Consider the following 16,933-nt stretch of genomic DNA (forward strand, 5'->3'; position numbering starts at 1 on the left):
GTTATGGGGACCCTCCTTTTGGGCAGAGCATACTTTCACGACTAAAAGAGAGAAAGCTTCAGCGGAAGCACTCCAACGTAATCGGTTTAGTGATTGGCTGAAGTCTAATTGCATCGTCTGTTCGCCAGAGGTGCGACGGCGAGCGGGCTTCAGTCTTGAAACAAACGACTCGCCATATAAATGTATATATTATATAAAATATTATATAATTTTATATATTCGCCTAGCGAGGTTATGCGCTGGGCTTGAGAATCGCCACGTAGAAATCACGTCAATAAAAAAAAGAAAACAAACAAGTTGAGGCTCTATAAGAAATAAATTGTGAAACCACTGCGACTAAAATGCCCATACATAGTATGTCTTCTCCGCACCACACTCTGCTCTTGATGAAGTTCATCAATGCAAAAAAAGTGTACCTACATATATGTGCAACTTCCGATCGCCAAGAAACCGGTGGCCGATAATTTCTATTCTTTTCCACGCCAGGTCTAAGTAATCGAAACGGACCCGGATTTTGTCCGGACTGTCAATTCGGTACTAATTGAAGAAAGCTTTCTACCGCTACAAAAAAAAAAAAAAAAATAATAATAATAATAATTTTCCTATACAAAGCCTTGAACTCGCATTTTCCTCAGTTTCATTTTTTTTTAGCGCTTGGCAGTTTCCACAGTAATGTTTGTATGGTATCAGAGTAACTTTTTCCCAATTACAAAGTCATGTGACACTTACCAGTTTTTCGCTACTCCAACACGATGTCTAGTTAACCGTTGCAACAAGAGTGAGATTGCGTTGGTTGGTCAAGCCCTCTTTGGCACTAACCCCCCGCAAAGATTGGGTTAAAGTTGACCCCAAACAGCAAATAAATTCCATGGCACACGCTTTTCGTACGAAAATGTTTTTATTCAATCAGATCAATTATCAGAAAATCATTACAATCGATAAATTAATAATACTACCATGAATTTATAGCTAAATGACATACAAAAGCAATACATACAAACGTATGCATTAATATATAGATTACAGTTACATTAAGCGACTTTCTGCTTTTTGGCATTGCGTAATTTCGTCAACAGCTTGCGAATCATCGTAAACGAGGTGATCACCGGCACCATAATGGGCAGGAACAGTGGAATGTATATGGCGTATTTTTGTTCGTCAGGAAAGTATAATTGCGCCAGCAGACTTGCATCGAAGAACGCATGCTCCGAGGCGACAAAGGCTGTTCTTGCGTAGTTGGAGGCAGCCAGCAGATTACCCGCAGCAAGCGCCTGCTTGGCCAAAAGCAACTTTTTGTAGGCGTCATTAATGGACTCGCCCACGTCATCGTTGATAACAATATAACTAATGTTGTCTGTAAACATAGGTGTAAGGGTTTTTGAAATTAGCTTAATTCAGAAGTTGCGTGCGCTTACCTAGTAGCTTAATGAGGCTCTGCAGTGTATTGCTTGCGGTGGCGATGTGCATCACCACGCTGCGGCGTATATAAGCTTCATATTCCCAACGACGCGGCGCTATTTGCTCTAGAGCCACCGTTTTGACGCCGTCTATGTTGAACTGAAAACACAGTTGCATAAATATGTAAATAAATGTGATTTAGTTGTTAGTTGCGCACCTCCACATTAATGTCCAGCAACTTTTGCAGCTGATACAACATGATTTGCATGACATCATTGGTGTTCACGTAAAATTCGACCGGCTGTTGGGCAGTGTTATAGTTGTAGCATGCCTCGGCGGGCGGATTGGCAATGATGATGCCACCCCATTTGGGCGAAATGAACGAGTCCACCTTCTGGCGTGTGGCCTGTTTATTTTGACGATTATAAATGTGCACGGGCGCAATGTCACACGGCGTTATATAAACCACCAAATTAATTGCCGGCTTAGCCGTTATGCCAACGCCAAGATTCTTTTCAATCGATGTAATTATGTGCGGCAAATCGGCCTCGCCCAAAGCGTAATGCCGTCCAAGGTTTGATGCGTCGCGCACCTGTTTCAAATCTGCTTCGAAAGGCAGCTGATATTTCCATTGTGTGGTGAGCGTGTAGTTGGATATTTGTGACACCTCCTTAAGGAAGGGCGCAATGTAGGCTAACAAGTTGTACATGGTAGTAATTGTTAATAAATTAAGGATAATTTTTAATCAAGTAAGATTTCGTGGAAAATAATGACACATACTTTCCACAGCCATGCGCACATTCCACTTGGCGTTCATTATGTCCGGACGTGGATTCAATATCGAAACCACGACATCGTACTCCGTCTGCGGCGCTTCACTCTTGATCGCTTCTCGGTGATTTGCGTTAAGTATCTGTTGCATGCGATGAGTTTGCAAAATAAGTGTATTTATGACCTGCTTAATGCGTGTGGAAGCTGAAATTAAACCAAAAAAAGATCAAATAATATAAAAGCATAACATTTGTAGACAAAACGTACAAGTATCGCTTCGTATCAGCGCGGAACGCTCTGACGTCAGCAAAACTTCTTCCTGCAATTTTGGCCATTCAATGAAGACAAAATCGCCAGCTTTAATTTCTTCCACCTTCAGCAATATATTCTCAAGAGCAGCAGGGGTTTTGGTTTGCAGCGCTTTCTCAAATGGCACAATTTGCACAAATTGTGGACGCCATAGCTCTATAATTAAGAAAATAACATAAGACTGACATTTGGCATTTATTACGGGTTTACGAACAAACCGTTATGGGCATAAGCTTCCGTCAGTTCTTTGACTAGTAGTTCACCACGTGACTTTTCAAACGTGTATATGGCAATCTTTGTGGCAATTTCTATCGGTTTATCGCTCAAACTCATGATGTCCGCTGATGGCAAGCTCACTCTGTCGTTAAGCGATTCAAAGAAAATTGTTTGTTGTTGTAATAAATATGCATAATTTGAAATTAATTTACCTGTACACTTCTGTTGTCTTCCACCACATGGGTACACCAACAATAATGACCACTATCATGAAGGCCATAGAGGCAAAAAGACGGTATTTATCTGAAAAAATTTTAAAAAATGTTAACTAACAAATTAGTTTGTTATAGTAACAGTGACGTAACGTTATAATTTATATACCGAAAAGATCTTGTCCAACTTAGGATTTTTTCCTTAAATTCTTACATCTTTTCAATTTATTCATCGAAGCATTAAGGCCAAGGAATGCTAGTCGCAGGTTGTCTCTGAAGCCACAAAAAAGAACAACAACAAACCTACGTATGTATTCCATATTGAGTCCACAATTGGGATATTCTAAGCTTCAACGGATATTATCTTCAAGTGTGGCACACAGCCGAAAACATTATGGCTTCTTGCGGCTGGTTTTTTGCTGCCTTAGCGACGTTATTCCACAAATAATTTGGAGTAATGCTGCCGAGTTGACAGATGTTGCCCAGTTAAAAATTCGAGTCCGAAGACGTAGTCTCGTTTAAAGTAAGATCAATTGGTCTGCTACTCGCGTTTGACTCATTAATATATTGGCAACCGAAGTTTATCATTCCGTTTCTGCCGCCACAACAACAACATTCCGTTTCTACGACACTCGGGTCTAAGTAACTGGAAATTACCCGCATTTTTATCCGACCAAGAACTATCAACTAGACACCATTTCTCGAAATTACTTCACCAATGTGTTTTCCGCTACTACAACAACAACTACTACTACTACTACTTCGTAACACACCAATTTAAAATTAATTGTCAAGCAAATAACTGTTCTCATTAAACTCGAGTATAACTAACCAAAAGGTCAAGTACGTTATTCAATCAAGCACTGCACTTATTTTAAACACACTTATAATTTTTTCACCGCAGAAACAAAATTACAAAAATTATGCTACAACAAATTAATAAATCTCGTTTGTCTTCATTTATACCATGCATACTTCGTTATTTGGAACAACTAATACATATTTATTTCTTTTTTTTCTGTTTTAAATAATTATACTTCAACAAAATAATTAATAGGAGGTATAAACTGTGTTTTCCTTGCTTCATTATAATTTTCGTGTACCGTTATCCGGTTGCCTTTTTTGAATGTGACTCAGCACACAAAAAATGTGTAGTAAACTAAAATATAATTACAGTTATCATATTGATAACACTTAAGATTAAATTAATTTGTGCGTCGTGCTGCTAAAAGAGACGTGGATGCTTAGCACGCACTATTCTTTATAACTGCAAGAAATCACATGGACCGGCCCGCGTTCCAGTGGCGTATTACGCGACACGTATTTGGTGAATTTGGTCGTGCCTTCACAACGATATACAATATTAAGCGCATTATCCACTGGTGTAATTGTTAAAAGTACGGAATCGTCGTCTTCCTCGTCGAAGTCAATATCATCAATATCTGAGTCTTCATTTCGTTGCTTCTGTAGCGGTTCATCTGCTTCCGGTGAGAGATAGGTAACAATAGCAGCGCCTTCACTGGCGTTAAGGTAATAAATTAGGTCCAATGTGTTCTCCTCACATATGGCGCCGTCACCGAGAACAGTGTAGTTGCCGTGTGACCAACGTTGTATTTGCAGATTATATGTGGGATTAATAGCGTTCGGTCCAGCCAAGTCCAGATCGGTGTAGTCACGTAGTAAGGCAAAGATTTCGGTACTTGAAAATAGTGAAATCAAATGAGATATAGATTTGCTGGCGGTATCAAGTTCAAGCACTTCATAATTATGCGCATTTGCTGGTCCTTCCAGACGCCATTTCAAGGTGTCGTCGTGCAACAATTGATCTAAGGCTTGTTCGAAAATTTCACGCCTCAAAAATTCGTATAAGCAAATCTCGGAATTGTCTTCGATGCGTTTTTGTATGCTTTTTTTGGTTTGAGCTTTTAAGTACACCTCGTTTAACAGTTCACTTATATTAATCGAAAGCTTATTTACTGGTGATGTGAATTCTTGTTTTCCAAATGGGCGCATTATGTCAGAGATCAAGTCATCATTAGACGCGCCATGAAACCAACCATTTATGGTCAGACGTGGATAGTCGAATGATGTCACTTCGCCAACTTGATGAAATGAGCGTGAGCCAACTTTGAAAAAGGCAAATTGGTTGTTTTTAGGTGATATTTTTCTTTTAACGGGAAACAATGGGAAGCAATGATCATCACTGTTGAAAAGCTCTAAACAACCTCCTTGTTCTTCACGCCACTGTTCCATATTTTCCCAAGGTGACAGATAGTATATGAAAGCTATTTGCCGATCTTTTAGTAGGTCATCGTGTACCAATAGGTAGTCTCCGCAGGTGTACATAGAGCAAGAAGCAGACACATAATCTAATTTTAAGCCTGTCAATGCCTCTAACCAGGGTCTCACGGTGCGTCGCAGCATTTGTAGGAAACTTGTTAATAATTTACAAGTGGCCATATTGGACAAGTCTGCACTTTGATAAAATTCATACAAATCCATTTGCTTGCGAGACCATTGAACTTTTTGCACCATTTCATCGACAAGTTGTCGACATGTAATTTTATTTTGTAGTAGATCTGGTAGCAGGCAAACTTGAAAAGGATCTCTAAAAACTTTTACATCCGTTGCCGTATCGTGAAAGTCTTGTTTCTCTTGGGAACACCATTCTGCTTTTAGTTGCTCTGTAAATGACGGTGTTGTGTATGAGTGATTGAGTGTTAAGTCAGCTATGATGTTTGCTTCTTTGCTAAGCCTTGCAACTTTGCATTTCGGTTCACCGTTAGCAGATCCTGTAGTATAACCATCATTTTTGATGCCAGCAACTGCAAATGCAATACAATGAATTTTATTGTATTAACTAGAAAACTACAAATCTCATACCTTATCAAGAACTATGATTTTCTTAAAAATATTTTTCTTTACGTTGTTGCTTGTAACAGCTTCTTAATAAAAATAACTGAGAACACTGCAAACTTTCAAAATGTGTCAAATATTATGTCTTTTTTTTTCATAAAACTCCCGTACATTTTCATGTAAATAAAAGACATGCCTAATGGCCTGTCTGCCTCACCCTGCACATGGGAGAATTCTAACTAATACAAATTCACAACAGCTTACCTTCTCCATCAGCAATATCCTCACTCGTAACTTTTGCCGTAGACTTTTCCATTTTTTGGGTTTACTGGTAATACACTACTTTTATTTAACAATATTCACAAAATAAAACAAATTGTTATTTCTTGAATAATGTGAAAATATATTTTTCACACCTGACGGCAAATGCCGTATGTCAAACAATGACAGGGATGCAAAACCTTCAAATGTGTCAATGTTGCCATCGTTATTTAAAATATATATTTTTTTATAGAAATAGTGTAATAATAATTATTATTGAAATAATATAATATAATATACTTTTATATATAAAATTTTTATTAACATGTGTTGATCTCGTCAGTTTTAAACAACAACTATAAAATATATATATATATATATAAATAACAAAATTGTTTCAGAGTCGCGTTGTGATATTTTAAACTTCACATCACTAATGCCCGAATAAATGAGCTTTTTTTATGCCAAATTCGTATATATTCCCTTAAATTATCCACAGGATGTATTGTATGTATCCGGTTATTTGCGAACCCTTCAGTTGTAAGAGCTTTCAAAGTTTTATATACATGTCCATATATTAAACAAAATACAATTTGTTTTCATAAATAACAAGTTTGTATTAAAACCTTAAAAATTAACAAAAATCGTAATGCAACGTCACGATTTTGCAAGAATCGTGGAAAATGCGATAAACAAAACCTCGGCGGTTTTAAATACCTTCATTAATACAATTTGAAATTTTAAAAACCAACGACTAGTAGTTGAATACAAAATGAAATTGAATTAGAAATTAAAGTTAGTAGTTAGTTTATAGTCAAACTATATTTCGGCAATATTTTCCATAGACCTCGAATTATTAGAAATCGGTGCTACATCTTCTTTACTTAGCGCCAACTGATATGCAACTTCAAACGCCTCACCCAATGTCAAAATTATTTCGTGTGATAATTCCTGAAATAAATAATAATAATATAGTATAAATGTATATTTCATTATGAACGAGTATTGTACCAAATTATCCACCATAAAAACATGGCAGTAATGCATATCTTCTTCTTTAGTAATATAAGCAAAATACCGCAAGTCTTCGGCATCCTGACACACACAATTGATATTTTCGATATCGTGCGTGCAAATGGTGGACTAGAAATATATGTGATTAGTGATTTTTGTTCAAAGTATACGTATAATGTTCGAAATTTTACGCTATTGTCAGTGTTTAAAAACTTTACACCACCACAAGACACAGCAAGACCAACTTTTAGACGCGTATCCTGATTAGACTCTTTGAGCATTTTGGTTAAATTATTGCAATCCTTCACTAAGTTCGATTCCCTCTCCTTGACCACTGGCAGTGGAGTGGCATTTCGCTTAAATTTTAATATGGATTTTCGTGTGGAAGTAGTACCGTGCAATTCACGTATAACTGTGGACCCCAGATACTTTAAAAAGAGCACAAGTTGTTTTAAATTCGTTTGTACAGTTAAATCATATGCGACATACATATACTGTGTAGAGTATTTGTCCGAATATAAGCGTGTTTGGCGAGTGGCACCAATTGTTTGCACAATCGTCGTTACTACCCAAACACAAAGCTGCTGGCCTACGTATTTGCAATGACTCCTTATTCAAGGTGCTGGTTTTATTGAGTTCGCTTAATTTTTCCGACTGTTTATTAACCTCATTGCCAATACTTTCTAGTATGGTATCAATCTCTGCCCACACTTGTGCAGCATTGAAATTTTCGGCATCAACCGTTTTTTGCGACTGAGCAATGTTTCTTTTTGGTGGTAGTGGCTTTATTGAGCGTACCAAACTCGGTGAGCGTAGGCCACTAGATGCGCGACGAACGGAAAAGCCATCTTCTTTACTATCCATCGCCAAATTCAAAGTAGAACCTTTAAAAAGTCCTATATTGTGAAGAAATGAAATAAGGTTTAATTTTACAGTTAGTAGCATATTTCGCAGAAATGTATTTAAACTAACCAGCAAAAGGTGCATCGCCCACAAACTCCTCCACACAATCCGATACACGAGAACTCAGCGGAGAATCAGGTAGCTCAAATTGATTTATTGCGTCCACAATGAAGGATTCCAAATCTGGGTGCGGTTGTTGTTTCAGGCCCAATGATTTACGCTTGCTATGAGTGCTGGTAGGTCTCATAAATTCGAGTATTGTATGCTCCGCCTGAGAAACCGTTGGTGGCGGAAAATCGGGTGTGGGCGAGTGTTTCTTCTCGTTAATATTATGGCAATTATTGTTCGCATCTTTCACGGGCGATACTTTACATGGCTGTGGTGGTGGGCTTTGGTCCTGTGGTCTGTAATATACACTCGAGTATGTGAGTACTCGTGTAAAATACAAAAAAAAAAAAAAACACCTTGATAAGTGATGTTATTTTACTTACTTTTGCGGCATGGTTGGTGATAACGATTCCGCCGCATTCGTGCAATTAATACTTGAATTTGATGTTGTTAAAATGTGATTAATATTGGCATAGTCATTGGTTCTTATGGAACGTGGGCTTGGTATGGGTTTTTTCGGTGGTGTAGTGTTATTCGAGGAGCAACAATTTTTGTTCAAATTAGTCACGTTTACAAACCCATCGACAGAACGCTGACGCTGTGTAGACCAGTACGTGCTTGAAGAATGCAACTTCTGCAAATTAGCTGCCCTTGCAACATTTGGTGAGGAGTGTGTAAAAGAATTGGGGTCAGTCATCTCTACATACTCATCCACGCAACGAGTACGGGTGTTGGCGTTAATATCGCCTAATATGAATACTTTTAAAATAAGTGTCAAGAAATATTTGCAATGAAAAGACATACGTTTCGTATTATGCACGTGGAGATTATGCACTGAACCGGTTCTGGCCAAAGAAACATGTTCGTATGCTTTGTGTGGCATTTGTGCACGACCACCATACCTACTCGGACTACTTGGACTACGTGTGCTAGGCTGATTATTAAGCACACTCCACAGAGAACGCTGTTTCTCTACGGGTGAAAATAGCGGTAGAACATTGCGACCATCTTGGCAAAATGGAGGCGCAATCCCTGTATGAGAGTTTTGCCAAAGAATCGGTTTCATTGGTAAATAATTCGAATGAGGCTTGCTGGTCTGTTCTAAAGAACTCATCGAAACAGAAAGTCTATTTGGTTTCACACTATAAGAGAATATAATATAACATCTCGTAAGCAGTGTTGATTTTTGTTTCTTTCATTACATACATTCATTCGTGGATAAATGTACAATATGAGATAAATAAAACTATTATATATGTGGTTCGTTTACCACGTGTGGGAGTAAGCTTTAAGCCGAGTAACGCTTTGTAACGTGAATATATAAACATACTTTAAATGTGTAAAGTACACATCTAGATTATACGCATAAGTTTAGAAATTATTAGCAGGATGAGAAGAAACGATGAAATGGTTTACAAAATTGCACTGCTACAACTATAATAATGTATATAATTTTGTAAAGGCAGAGTTGTAAGAATTTTCGCAGCAATTTTCACTAAAAGTTTATGACAGGCCCTTACGAATGGCAGAGTTTTTGTTAGACAGATTTGACCAATTTGTTTGTGGTTTTTGATTATAACGCAACAGGTGGATTAGATTGAATGAAATGTGTGAATCACCAAGCAACGAAACGGAAATGGGTTGATGCAATATATATATATATCTATATATATAAATATGTATGTACATTTAATAATTGCAGATGATTTTAGTTAAACAGTAATGCTTAATATATTTTTACAATGCTAGACACATACAGAACTTTGGTTAGTTTTAAACAAATGCTTGCCATTTATATGCATGATAGGGTAGTTATAAGTAGGTATTATGTATATGTATGTAAATAATAAAAATAATAATAATAATAATAACAGTATAAAGCTTCGCTAATCACAATAGTTAATATCATACTAATATTGATTCTAGTGCTAGGTTGCATCTTAAGCGATAGGCTACGAGTAGCTGTTTAATGACAAGTCTGTATCAGGTTTATGATAATGATCGTGGACAATGGGTGCGTCAAATGGAGCATTCTGAGTGTGAATTGCAATACACAAATGAGCCATTCATTCGATCCCAGTCTTACGTCTTTGGCATCAAAAATTCCTTGTGTGCAATAGCACTGACTTTTGCGTCGTTTTGCCCTCGTTCGAAGGCTATATTTGGCACTGGCGAGATGGAGCTGTCACTGCGCTCATGATCGTCTCCGTCGCTGAGCTCGTTTATTGGCTTAAAATGGGTACCATTCGAGGCGTCTTTATAAAAATCTAACCAAAAATCAGCAATTTTGTTTCTTCAATAAACAAGGAATAAACTTGGTCCACAAAAAATTACCTTTTATTGCGCATACAATTTCGTAAGTGACATGTGGTGGATAGTCCTTGAGCAAATCTAGTGCTGTATGACCTGAGCCATCGGTAGCATTTGGATTAACACCGGCTTGTAGCAGCACATTGACCACAGCTTTTTTACCGCAAAGTGCAGCCTCATGCAAGGCCGTACCCGAGTTTGTCATAATGTTGACATCGACACCAGCAGCTAAGAGCGCTTCGACAACTTTTTTATGGCCATTACGACTAGCTAAATGCAAGCAAGTATGTGTAAATAAATGTGTCGATGGTGAAATCGTGTACGGTGTAGATTCAATGGTTGAAGTTGTAGGAGTTTTGCTGCCAGATGAACGATATGGTGCTAACAATTCGGGATGTGTGCGTATTAATGTTTGTACCGCCTGCAAACGGCCGAATTGTGCGGCAAGATCTAATGCTGTTTGAAAACTATTGTTGCGAACTGTTGGATCAGCACCATAGGCAAGTAAAATGGCTAGAACGGTGTTATGTCCATGTTGTGCGGCACAGTGCAATGCTGTTTCATTGTCGATAGTCTGAATATTGTAGACAGTTATATAGTGTTGGTTTATTAATATGTGTATTTTAAGTATAATAGAATAATATCTACTAACCTGTGCATTTGGATTAGCTGCTTTTGGTGTGTGAAGCAAGAGTTGTTTTACAATCTCGTCATGACCTGCCCAAGCAGCCAAATACAGAGGTGTTGAACCGCGTATATCGGGCATATCAGGGGCAGCATTATGGGCCAATAAAAGGCGTACGATATTGCCATGACCATTTAAGCAAGCATGATGAAGTGGCGTGTAGCCATTAACATCTTGGCTATTGATGCATGGGCTACGCCGAAAACTAAATAATTATAAGATAAGTTAATAGCAATCACATATGCAATGAAGTTTGTTTATTTCAAAAAACCTTGAGAAAGGCCCGCTGTTACGTTTCGAAATCTGCTCAAGTATTTTGCCTACAACAGCAATATTTCCGATGCGTGCCGCTTCCAAGAGTTCTTGATCTTTGCCCATTGCAACACTCTGCGAAGTTGATGGAGATTACGAATATTGTAGTTTGCTAAAAACAAATTAAAATAATTACAAGTTATGACTAATCACGCATGTAAGATGGTTATCGTTCTAGTTATCTTATATCTTTAGTTACTAGCGCGAACTTATATTTTCTTTCGAGAAAAATATGCACATGATTTACTAATTTTTCACATATTTCAAATGTATGTATTGATTAAAGAAGTGATCTAATGTAGTTAATTAGAAAATAGCTTTGTGCTCTTATCTATGCTGAGGTTTGTTTACTTTATGTTCAAGGTCTTTGCAGAACGCTCAAAGTTATTTTAATCATATTCTTATACACATTCATCACTTCATTTTAAATATTAAAAATTTTAATTTTTCATTTAATTACCAATTAAGAACACGCATTCATATTTCTCACATTATTTGCACGTAATTCCATTAATGAAAACTAAATTTCTCTGCCCAAAAACTATTAGTGCAATTTTTGGGCCGTTCTAATTTCTAAACCACTTGCAGAGTTACCCACTCCACAATGCTATAATATTATTTTAACATAAAACATGCCAAAAATAAATGGCAACCTATTTGAAAGGAAAATCGTCGTGGAATGAATTCAGCGCAATAGCACTCAAGGGTTGCCAATACAACGTGATGCATTTTTTAATATAAGAGAAAATTTATAATATTCAATATACCATACATTTAAAACTTACCGATCCAAAGTGAATACGTATGTAAGTGTTTCTAATTGTTTGAAATATTTATATATATTTCTAAAGTATTTATTTATTAAAAAAAATAAAACCTGTTTTTAATTGCGTACACCTGAGAATATTTAGCTTTTCCACACACCCTGGAAGAGTGCTTTTGACATCTTTAAATTTCTAAACATTTCAAGAGCTATTTTTCACCCTTGCCACAGAGTTGGCAGCTTCTTATGTTTCTAATTGGTGTCTGCTGAATTCCGATTGAAAATGAATTCAGCAAATTTGAAAACAATCGGCCGCAAACTGTATTCAATTTCAACTTGAAAAGAAGCATCTGCTAAATAAGTTTGTAATTTTTGTATATTTCAACCGATTTTCTAAAGTATATAAAATAAGATGAGTATCTGTAAGGGCTATGAAAAATAATAAGCTTCATAATTTGTTTAAATAGTTTCATAATTGCAGCGTTGCAGGAAGCCAAATCCGCGGGCTCATCCAACTCCCAATACCGAAGATCCTCGCGTCGCAACCGTCCTGAGGATTTGGAGAAGGAGGTAGAGCTGATAATGTCCCAAGAAGACGATAGCGACATAGAAATGGATATTGCTAAGGAAAATGAAGTTCCGGTAACACCAAGGTCAAACAACCATACTGAACAAATTTTATCGCTCGGCGAAATAAAAACTAATGCGCATACTCCTAGACGTAGTACACGCAAAAGCGTTAAACCCGTACAAGAATATGAAGAAATTGTGACTTGTAAACGTCAGCTGAGATCGACATCAAAACTGGGAGAAGAAATTAAGGACGATAAGGAAGGGGAGGCAACTAATACTGAAGAGCCACAGCCAAGATGGACACCCGCGAAGGTGGGTCGTGTGTCACAGAAGCGAAGTCGAAAGAGCCGTAAAACAGTTGGAGATAAAAATAAACCCAAGTTAATGAATCCAAATGAAAAGGAAAATCCCACGGAATCAGATAAAGCTGAAAATTTACAAAATGATAAGGTCATTCAATCAAAGGACGAAAATATTAATAAAGCAGATATTCAGGAGGAAAATGTCGCTAATATCGAAGAAACTGAAAAAGAAGTAATAACAAATAAGGAAGAGAAAGACATTACCAATATGGAATGCATTACAAATAAGGAAGAAAAAAATATTAACAATACTGACATTACCAAATCTGAAGTTGAAGATGTTACAAACAAGAAAGAATGTGATGAAGAACATCATGATGCGGTCGTAATTAATATAAAAGATAACGATAATAAAAATAAAAATAATAACAGTAATGAAGAGAACGGGGAAGAAATTATCGTTCTGAATGAAAGTATTTTCCAAGAAAAAATAAATGAGAGTGTAATAGAAGTTAGAGAAGAAAAAAATCCAGATAACTTTGGAACTTACTTGAAAAGTAATAACTTGGATTTTTCCGATTTGGGACTTAATCCATTAACTGAAGAAAACGCTTTAAATGAAGATACACAATTGATAGAACAAAAGGATAAATCTAAAATTGTAGAAAGTGCCGACGCAGATATCCAAGTTCTTTCATACAATGATGATTATTCCAATGCCAGCGATTGCATTATGTTAAATACGAATGTAGCAGAGGATGAAGAGGAAGAAATGCAGCCGTTACAACTTTCCGATGATGAAAGTTCAACTTCACCACCACGTAAAACACCTCGCATTATTCTGACCACCGATGATGGAGTAGAGCAGAAATTAAATATAACCATTCCTCAGAATGATGGTTGTACACCGAAAAGATACTCTAAGACTGCAAAACGTATGCCTACACCATACAAAAAAATTACTGATATTTCAAGAACAGAAGATGACGGCAACGAAAAGTGGGAGGCTGATGAACCACCTATTACTGTAGAAATTTCCAGAATGGAACCAAAAGAAATTGTTTTGCGTAGCATTAGGAAGCGTTCATTTTCTGTATGCATTGGAGCCGCTGAAACAGATAGCAAACGCAAAAATGTTACATTTTACAGCCCTGCTAATCAGACTGTTATTTTGGAAGATGTGGACGTACGTATGATCCAGAGTGTAAAGAAAAACACCGACTTAAAAACGGCACCTACTGAAACTTGTAAGTGATATTATACATTGAAGTGCCAATTACACTACAAAATACTTTAATAACTTTCAGTTATAACCCAACGCCGTAAGCGTTCTATGTCCTTTGACGAGGCAATGATAAATAAGTCAAAATATCGAAGTAAGTTACAATTTATAGTAAAATATTTTTGTTGCTTTTTAAATACAAATATATTTTTCATATTTTCTAGCACAAACACCGAGTAAAATGGGTGTGACGCCACAAAAGGTCAAACCAACACGTACAAAATTACCAAATTTCGCAGCTATTCATCAGAAAAATTTCGAGAAAATGGAAAATTTAGTCGATCATGTGAATCGTAAAGCAGAACGGGCTAAAATACTTACGAATTCGGCCTCAAAGGATCGTATTGGTAAGTTGCCTAAAACTAGTAATTATTAAATATTTATATAAAATGGCGACTCTTTTCATTAGCTAGTGCACAAAAACCAATAAAAACACATCAAGCCACTAGCATGGCTACGAATCCGGATAAATCTAAAGCAGCGAAGCGTATTAACTTGCACACATCTGTGAATTCGACATTTTCAGGAATTAGTAACACATCTATGCATAAAACATTTGACACATCACACAAGGAACTTCACGATTCTAAGTTGCCTATACCACGTATAGGTGTTTGCAAACCATTGGTTGCAGCTGAAACAACACACAAAGAAAACCGTGAAGTAAAACTGCCAAATCCACGCTTGGGTATCATTAAGCCGCACACTATAACTGTTGTCAGCAACAGAAATAAGCCAGTGACGCCTGCCAAGAATGCACTGAAACCGACACAACCACGACAGGCCGCGCGACCAGCTTTCAACCTATCAACGGCACTTGAAACGCATGCCAACAATGTAAAATCGGCAAACGCGACCGCCGTCCAAATTACCACTGCCGCGGTGACGAAACCAAATGCCATGAACGCAAACACAAAATTCGCTCCAACAATGTCAGTTGATGAAAAAATGGCTACGCGTCGTCAACGTCATATGGATATGTTTAAGGGGCGTGCTGCCAACTCGCGCACCACTCCTGGCACAGCGGAAAAGAAATTCGGCCAACTTATAAGAGGTGTGCGTTCGAATCGTCGCTTTGAACTGCAAATGGCGCATCGCCAGAACATGGAACATTGAAGCATCAAACAAGTATATATTTTTTTTTTCATTTGCTTATACTGGTTTTCGTAGTTTTATATATTGTTTAGTGTATACTTCTCGAGCTCATTAGCCAATTTCCTTGTGAATTGATAAAAATATATTTATATGTTTGACATATTTGAAGTCAAAATGATTTGCATTAAATTTGAATGTTCAATACATACTTGTTGTTGTATGACTTTAAGAATTTATTTGTTTATTGTTATTTTGGTGGTCAACTGTCATGGAAGTCACTTAGCGGTAAGTCGTAAGAACAGGATGTTTCGACGAGGTTGTTGTTGTTGTTATAACGAGTATCAGTCCCCGTTGGGATGGTGGGGGTTATCAGTGTTGTCGTCGATGTCATCTAACGGGAGGCCCAGGAAACGCGCTGTTTCGACGGGGTCGGACCAAAGGGAAGGGGTGTTAGATGGGTGGGGTTGGTTGGGCATGCAAAGAGGTGGCCAGTGTCATGCGGAGACTCGTTGCATGCAGTTTCGACGAGGTCGGGCCCTGTGCCCACGACAGTCGGGTCTACGTAACCGGAACGGACCCGGTCAAGGACTGTCAACTCGGCTGAATTCTGTTGTTACAACAACAGCGGGGTCAGACTTTAAAGAAAGTGTGTTAAGTAAATGCTTTTTGCGAGACTAGCAAAGTGGTTCTTATTGTCATGTCGGGATGGTATGTCATGACCTGTTTTGGATAAGTAAGATTTCAATCTACTTCATGGATATTAAATGGAGTTGTTCAAGGGTCGTAGAAGTGGTTGTCGCAGGAAAAAATTCATTCTAGTCATTTTGGTATCACATTTCACCTACAGTTATGTGTGAAGTTTTCCGTTATCAGAGCAATCGTTGCAATTTAACGTATGGGATTGAAGATGAGGGGATTCTGTGGCTGTCTGATGAAGGCAGGCAACAGGACACTGGCATATTTCTAGCCGTACTTAAAGAGCATATATGAAGTTTTAAGCTATTCGCTGCACTGCTGGCTTACAGGCTACATTTAAAGTGTTTTAAAGAGAGCGCATCTCTGGTGGATAAGAGCACAAATACTCTACTTACACAATTTCTTTAACTAAAGAGCTTATTTGAAGGCTATTGTTGACTTAAATACTTTCTCTCAATTCGTTTGCACTCTCATTGAATCCGTCAAGCTCTTACGCAAGCATACAACTCTTCTCTCTTTGTCATTACTCTCAGCCACTCATTTATCCGCGCATGCGCACAATCCATCTGCACTCACAAAGTCAGCACGTGACTTTTGTTTACATTAAGCACAAACCCACAAAAGTAGGCGGTAAAAATGCAGCAACGACCGTGTCATCACGCAGCCTTTGTAGAATCTTAGCAAGCGGTCAGAATTTCTTGAAAGAAAAATGCAAATATTACATCAAATGCTCTGTGCGGAAAGCAGCGTTGCTTGGTAACCTACTTTTCATAGCACCGCTTTGCAATTTGGACCACTCACGGATGTCCTTCGCTTGCACACATCCTTCTTATACACCCACAAGGACTGCGGTGCGTTAAGCTTCGG

The 16,933-nt window shown here is 37.6% G+C and overlaps 3 protein-coding genes across 8 annotated transcripts; 1 reads left to right on the forward strand and 2 right to left on the reverse strand.

Annotated features, from left to right (window-relative positions):
• Positions 1 to 874: 874 nt before the first annotated feature.
• LOC108970501 (prolyl 3-hydroxylase sudestada1) lies at positions 875 to 6,179 on the reverse strand. 2 transcript variants are annotated; one of them, XM_018935938.1, is made up of 8 exons: positions 6,027 to 6,179; positions 2,907 to 2,997; positions 2,697 to 2,836; positions 2,437 to 2,634; positions 2,179 to 2,373; positions 1,616 to 2,091; positions 1,416 to 1,557; positions 875 to 1,354 (listed from the first exon to the last, which is right to left on the reverse strand). In XM_018935938.1, exons 1-8 carry the CDS (start codon positions 6,076 to 6,078, stop codon positions 1,032 to 1,034), a joined length of 1,617 nt encoding a protein of 538 aa, XP_018791483.1. In that variant the 5' UTR covers positions 6,079 to 6,179; the 3' UTR covers positions 875 to 1,031. The 2 variants fall into 2 exon arrangements, with proteins under 2 accessions (XP_018791483.1, XP_018791482.1); XM_018935937.1 differs by lacking the exons at positions 875 to 1,354; positions 1,416 to 1,557; positions 1,616 to 2,091; ... (2 more) ...; positions 2,697 to 2,836; positions 2,907 to 2,997 and adding an exon at positions 3,424 to 5,731.
• A 436-nt stretch (positions 6,180 to 6,615) lies between these two features.
• LOC108970493 (ankyrin repeat and SAM domain-containing protein 1A) lies at positions 6,616 to 11,947 on the reverse strand. Of its 3 annotated transcripts, XM_018935925.1 has the most exons (12): positions 11,816 to 11,947; positions 11,315 to 11,467; positions 11,011 to 11,248; positions 10,383 to 10,932; positions 10,135 to 10,315; positions 8,853 to 9,190; positions 8,432 to 8,795; positions 8,010 to 8,344; positions 7,527 to 7,933; positions 7,229 to 7,465; positions 7,035 to 7,166; positions 6,616 to 6,974 (listed from the first exon to the last, which is right to left on the reverse strand). In XM_018935925.1, exons 2-12 carry the CDS (start codon positions 11,419 to 11,421, stop codon positions 6,843 to 6,845), a joined length of 3,021 nt encoding a protein of 1,006 aa, XP_018791470.1. In that variant the 5' UTR covers positions 11,422 to 11,467; positions 11,816 to 11,947; the 3' UTR covers positions 6,616 to 6,842. The 3 variants fall into 3 exon arrangements, with proteins under 3 accessions (XP_018791470.1, XP_018791469.1, XP_018791471.1); XM_018935924.1 differs by having other exon boundaries at positions 8,432 to 9,190; XM_018935926.1 differs by lacking the exons at positions 8,432 to 8,795; positions 8,853 to 9,190.
• Positions 11,948 to 12,426: 479 nt separating this feature from the next.
• LOC108970349 (putative mediator of RNA polymerase II transcription subunit 26) lies at positions 12,427 to 15,574 on the forward strand. 3 transcript variants are annotated; one of them, XM_018935677.1, is made up of 5 exons: positions 12,427 to 12,540; positions 12,586 to 14,240; positions 14,301 to 14,369; positions 14,440 to 14,622; positions 14,685 to 15,574. In XM_018935677.1, exons 2-5 carry the CDS (start codon positions 12,701 to 12,703, stop codon positions 15,389 to 15,391), a joined length of 2,499 nt encoding a protein of 832 aa, XP_018791222.1. In that variant the 5' UTR covers positions 12,427 to 12,540; positions 12,586 to 12,700; the 3' UTR covers positions 15,392 to 15,574. The 3 variants fall into 3 exon arrangements, with proteins under 3 accessions (XP_018791222.1, XP_018791221.1, XP_018791223.1); XM_018935676.1 differs by having other exon boundaries at positions 12,600 to 14,240; XM_018935678.1 differs by having other exon boundaries at positions 12,427 to 12,479; positions 12,608 to 14,240.
• The last annotated feature ends 1,359 nt before the right edge of the window (positions 15,575 to 16,933 follow it).

The sequence above is a fragment of the Bactrocera latifrons genome, unplaced genomic scaffold, assembly GCF_001853355.1.
Source record: "Bactrocera latifrons isolate USDA-ARS-PBARC rearing strain unplaced genomic scaffold, ASM185335v1 scaffold_3, whole genome shotgun sequence".
NCBI classification, from domain to species: domain Eukaryota; kingdom Metazoa; phylum Arthropoda; class Insecta; order Diptera; family Tephritidae; genus Bactrocera; species Bactrocera latifrons.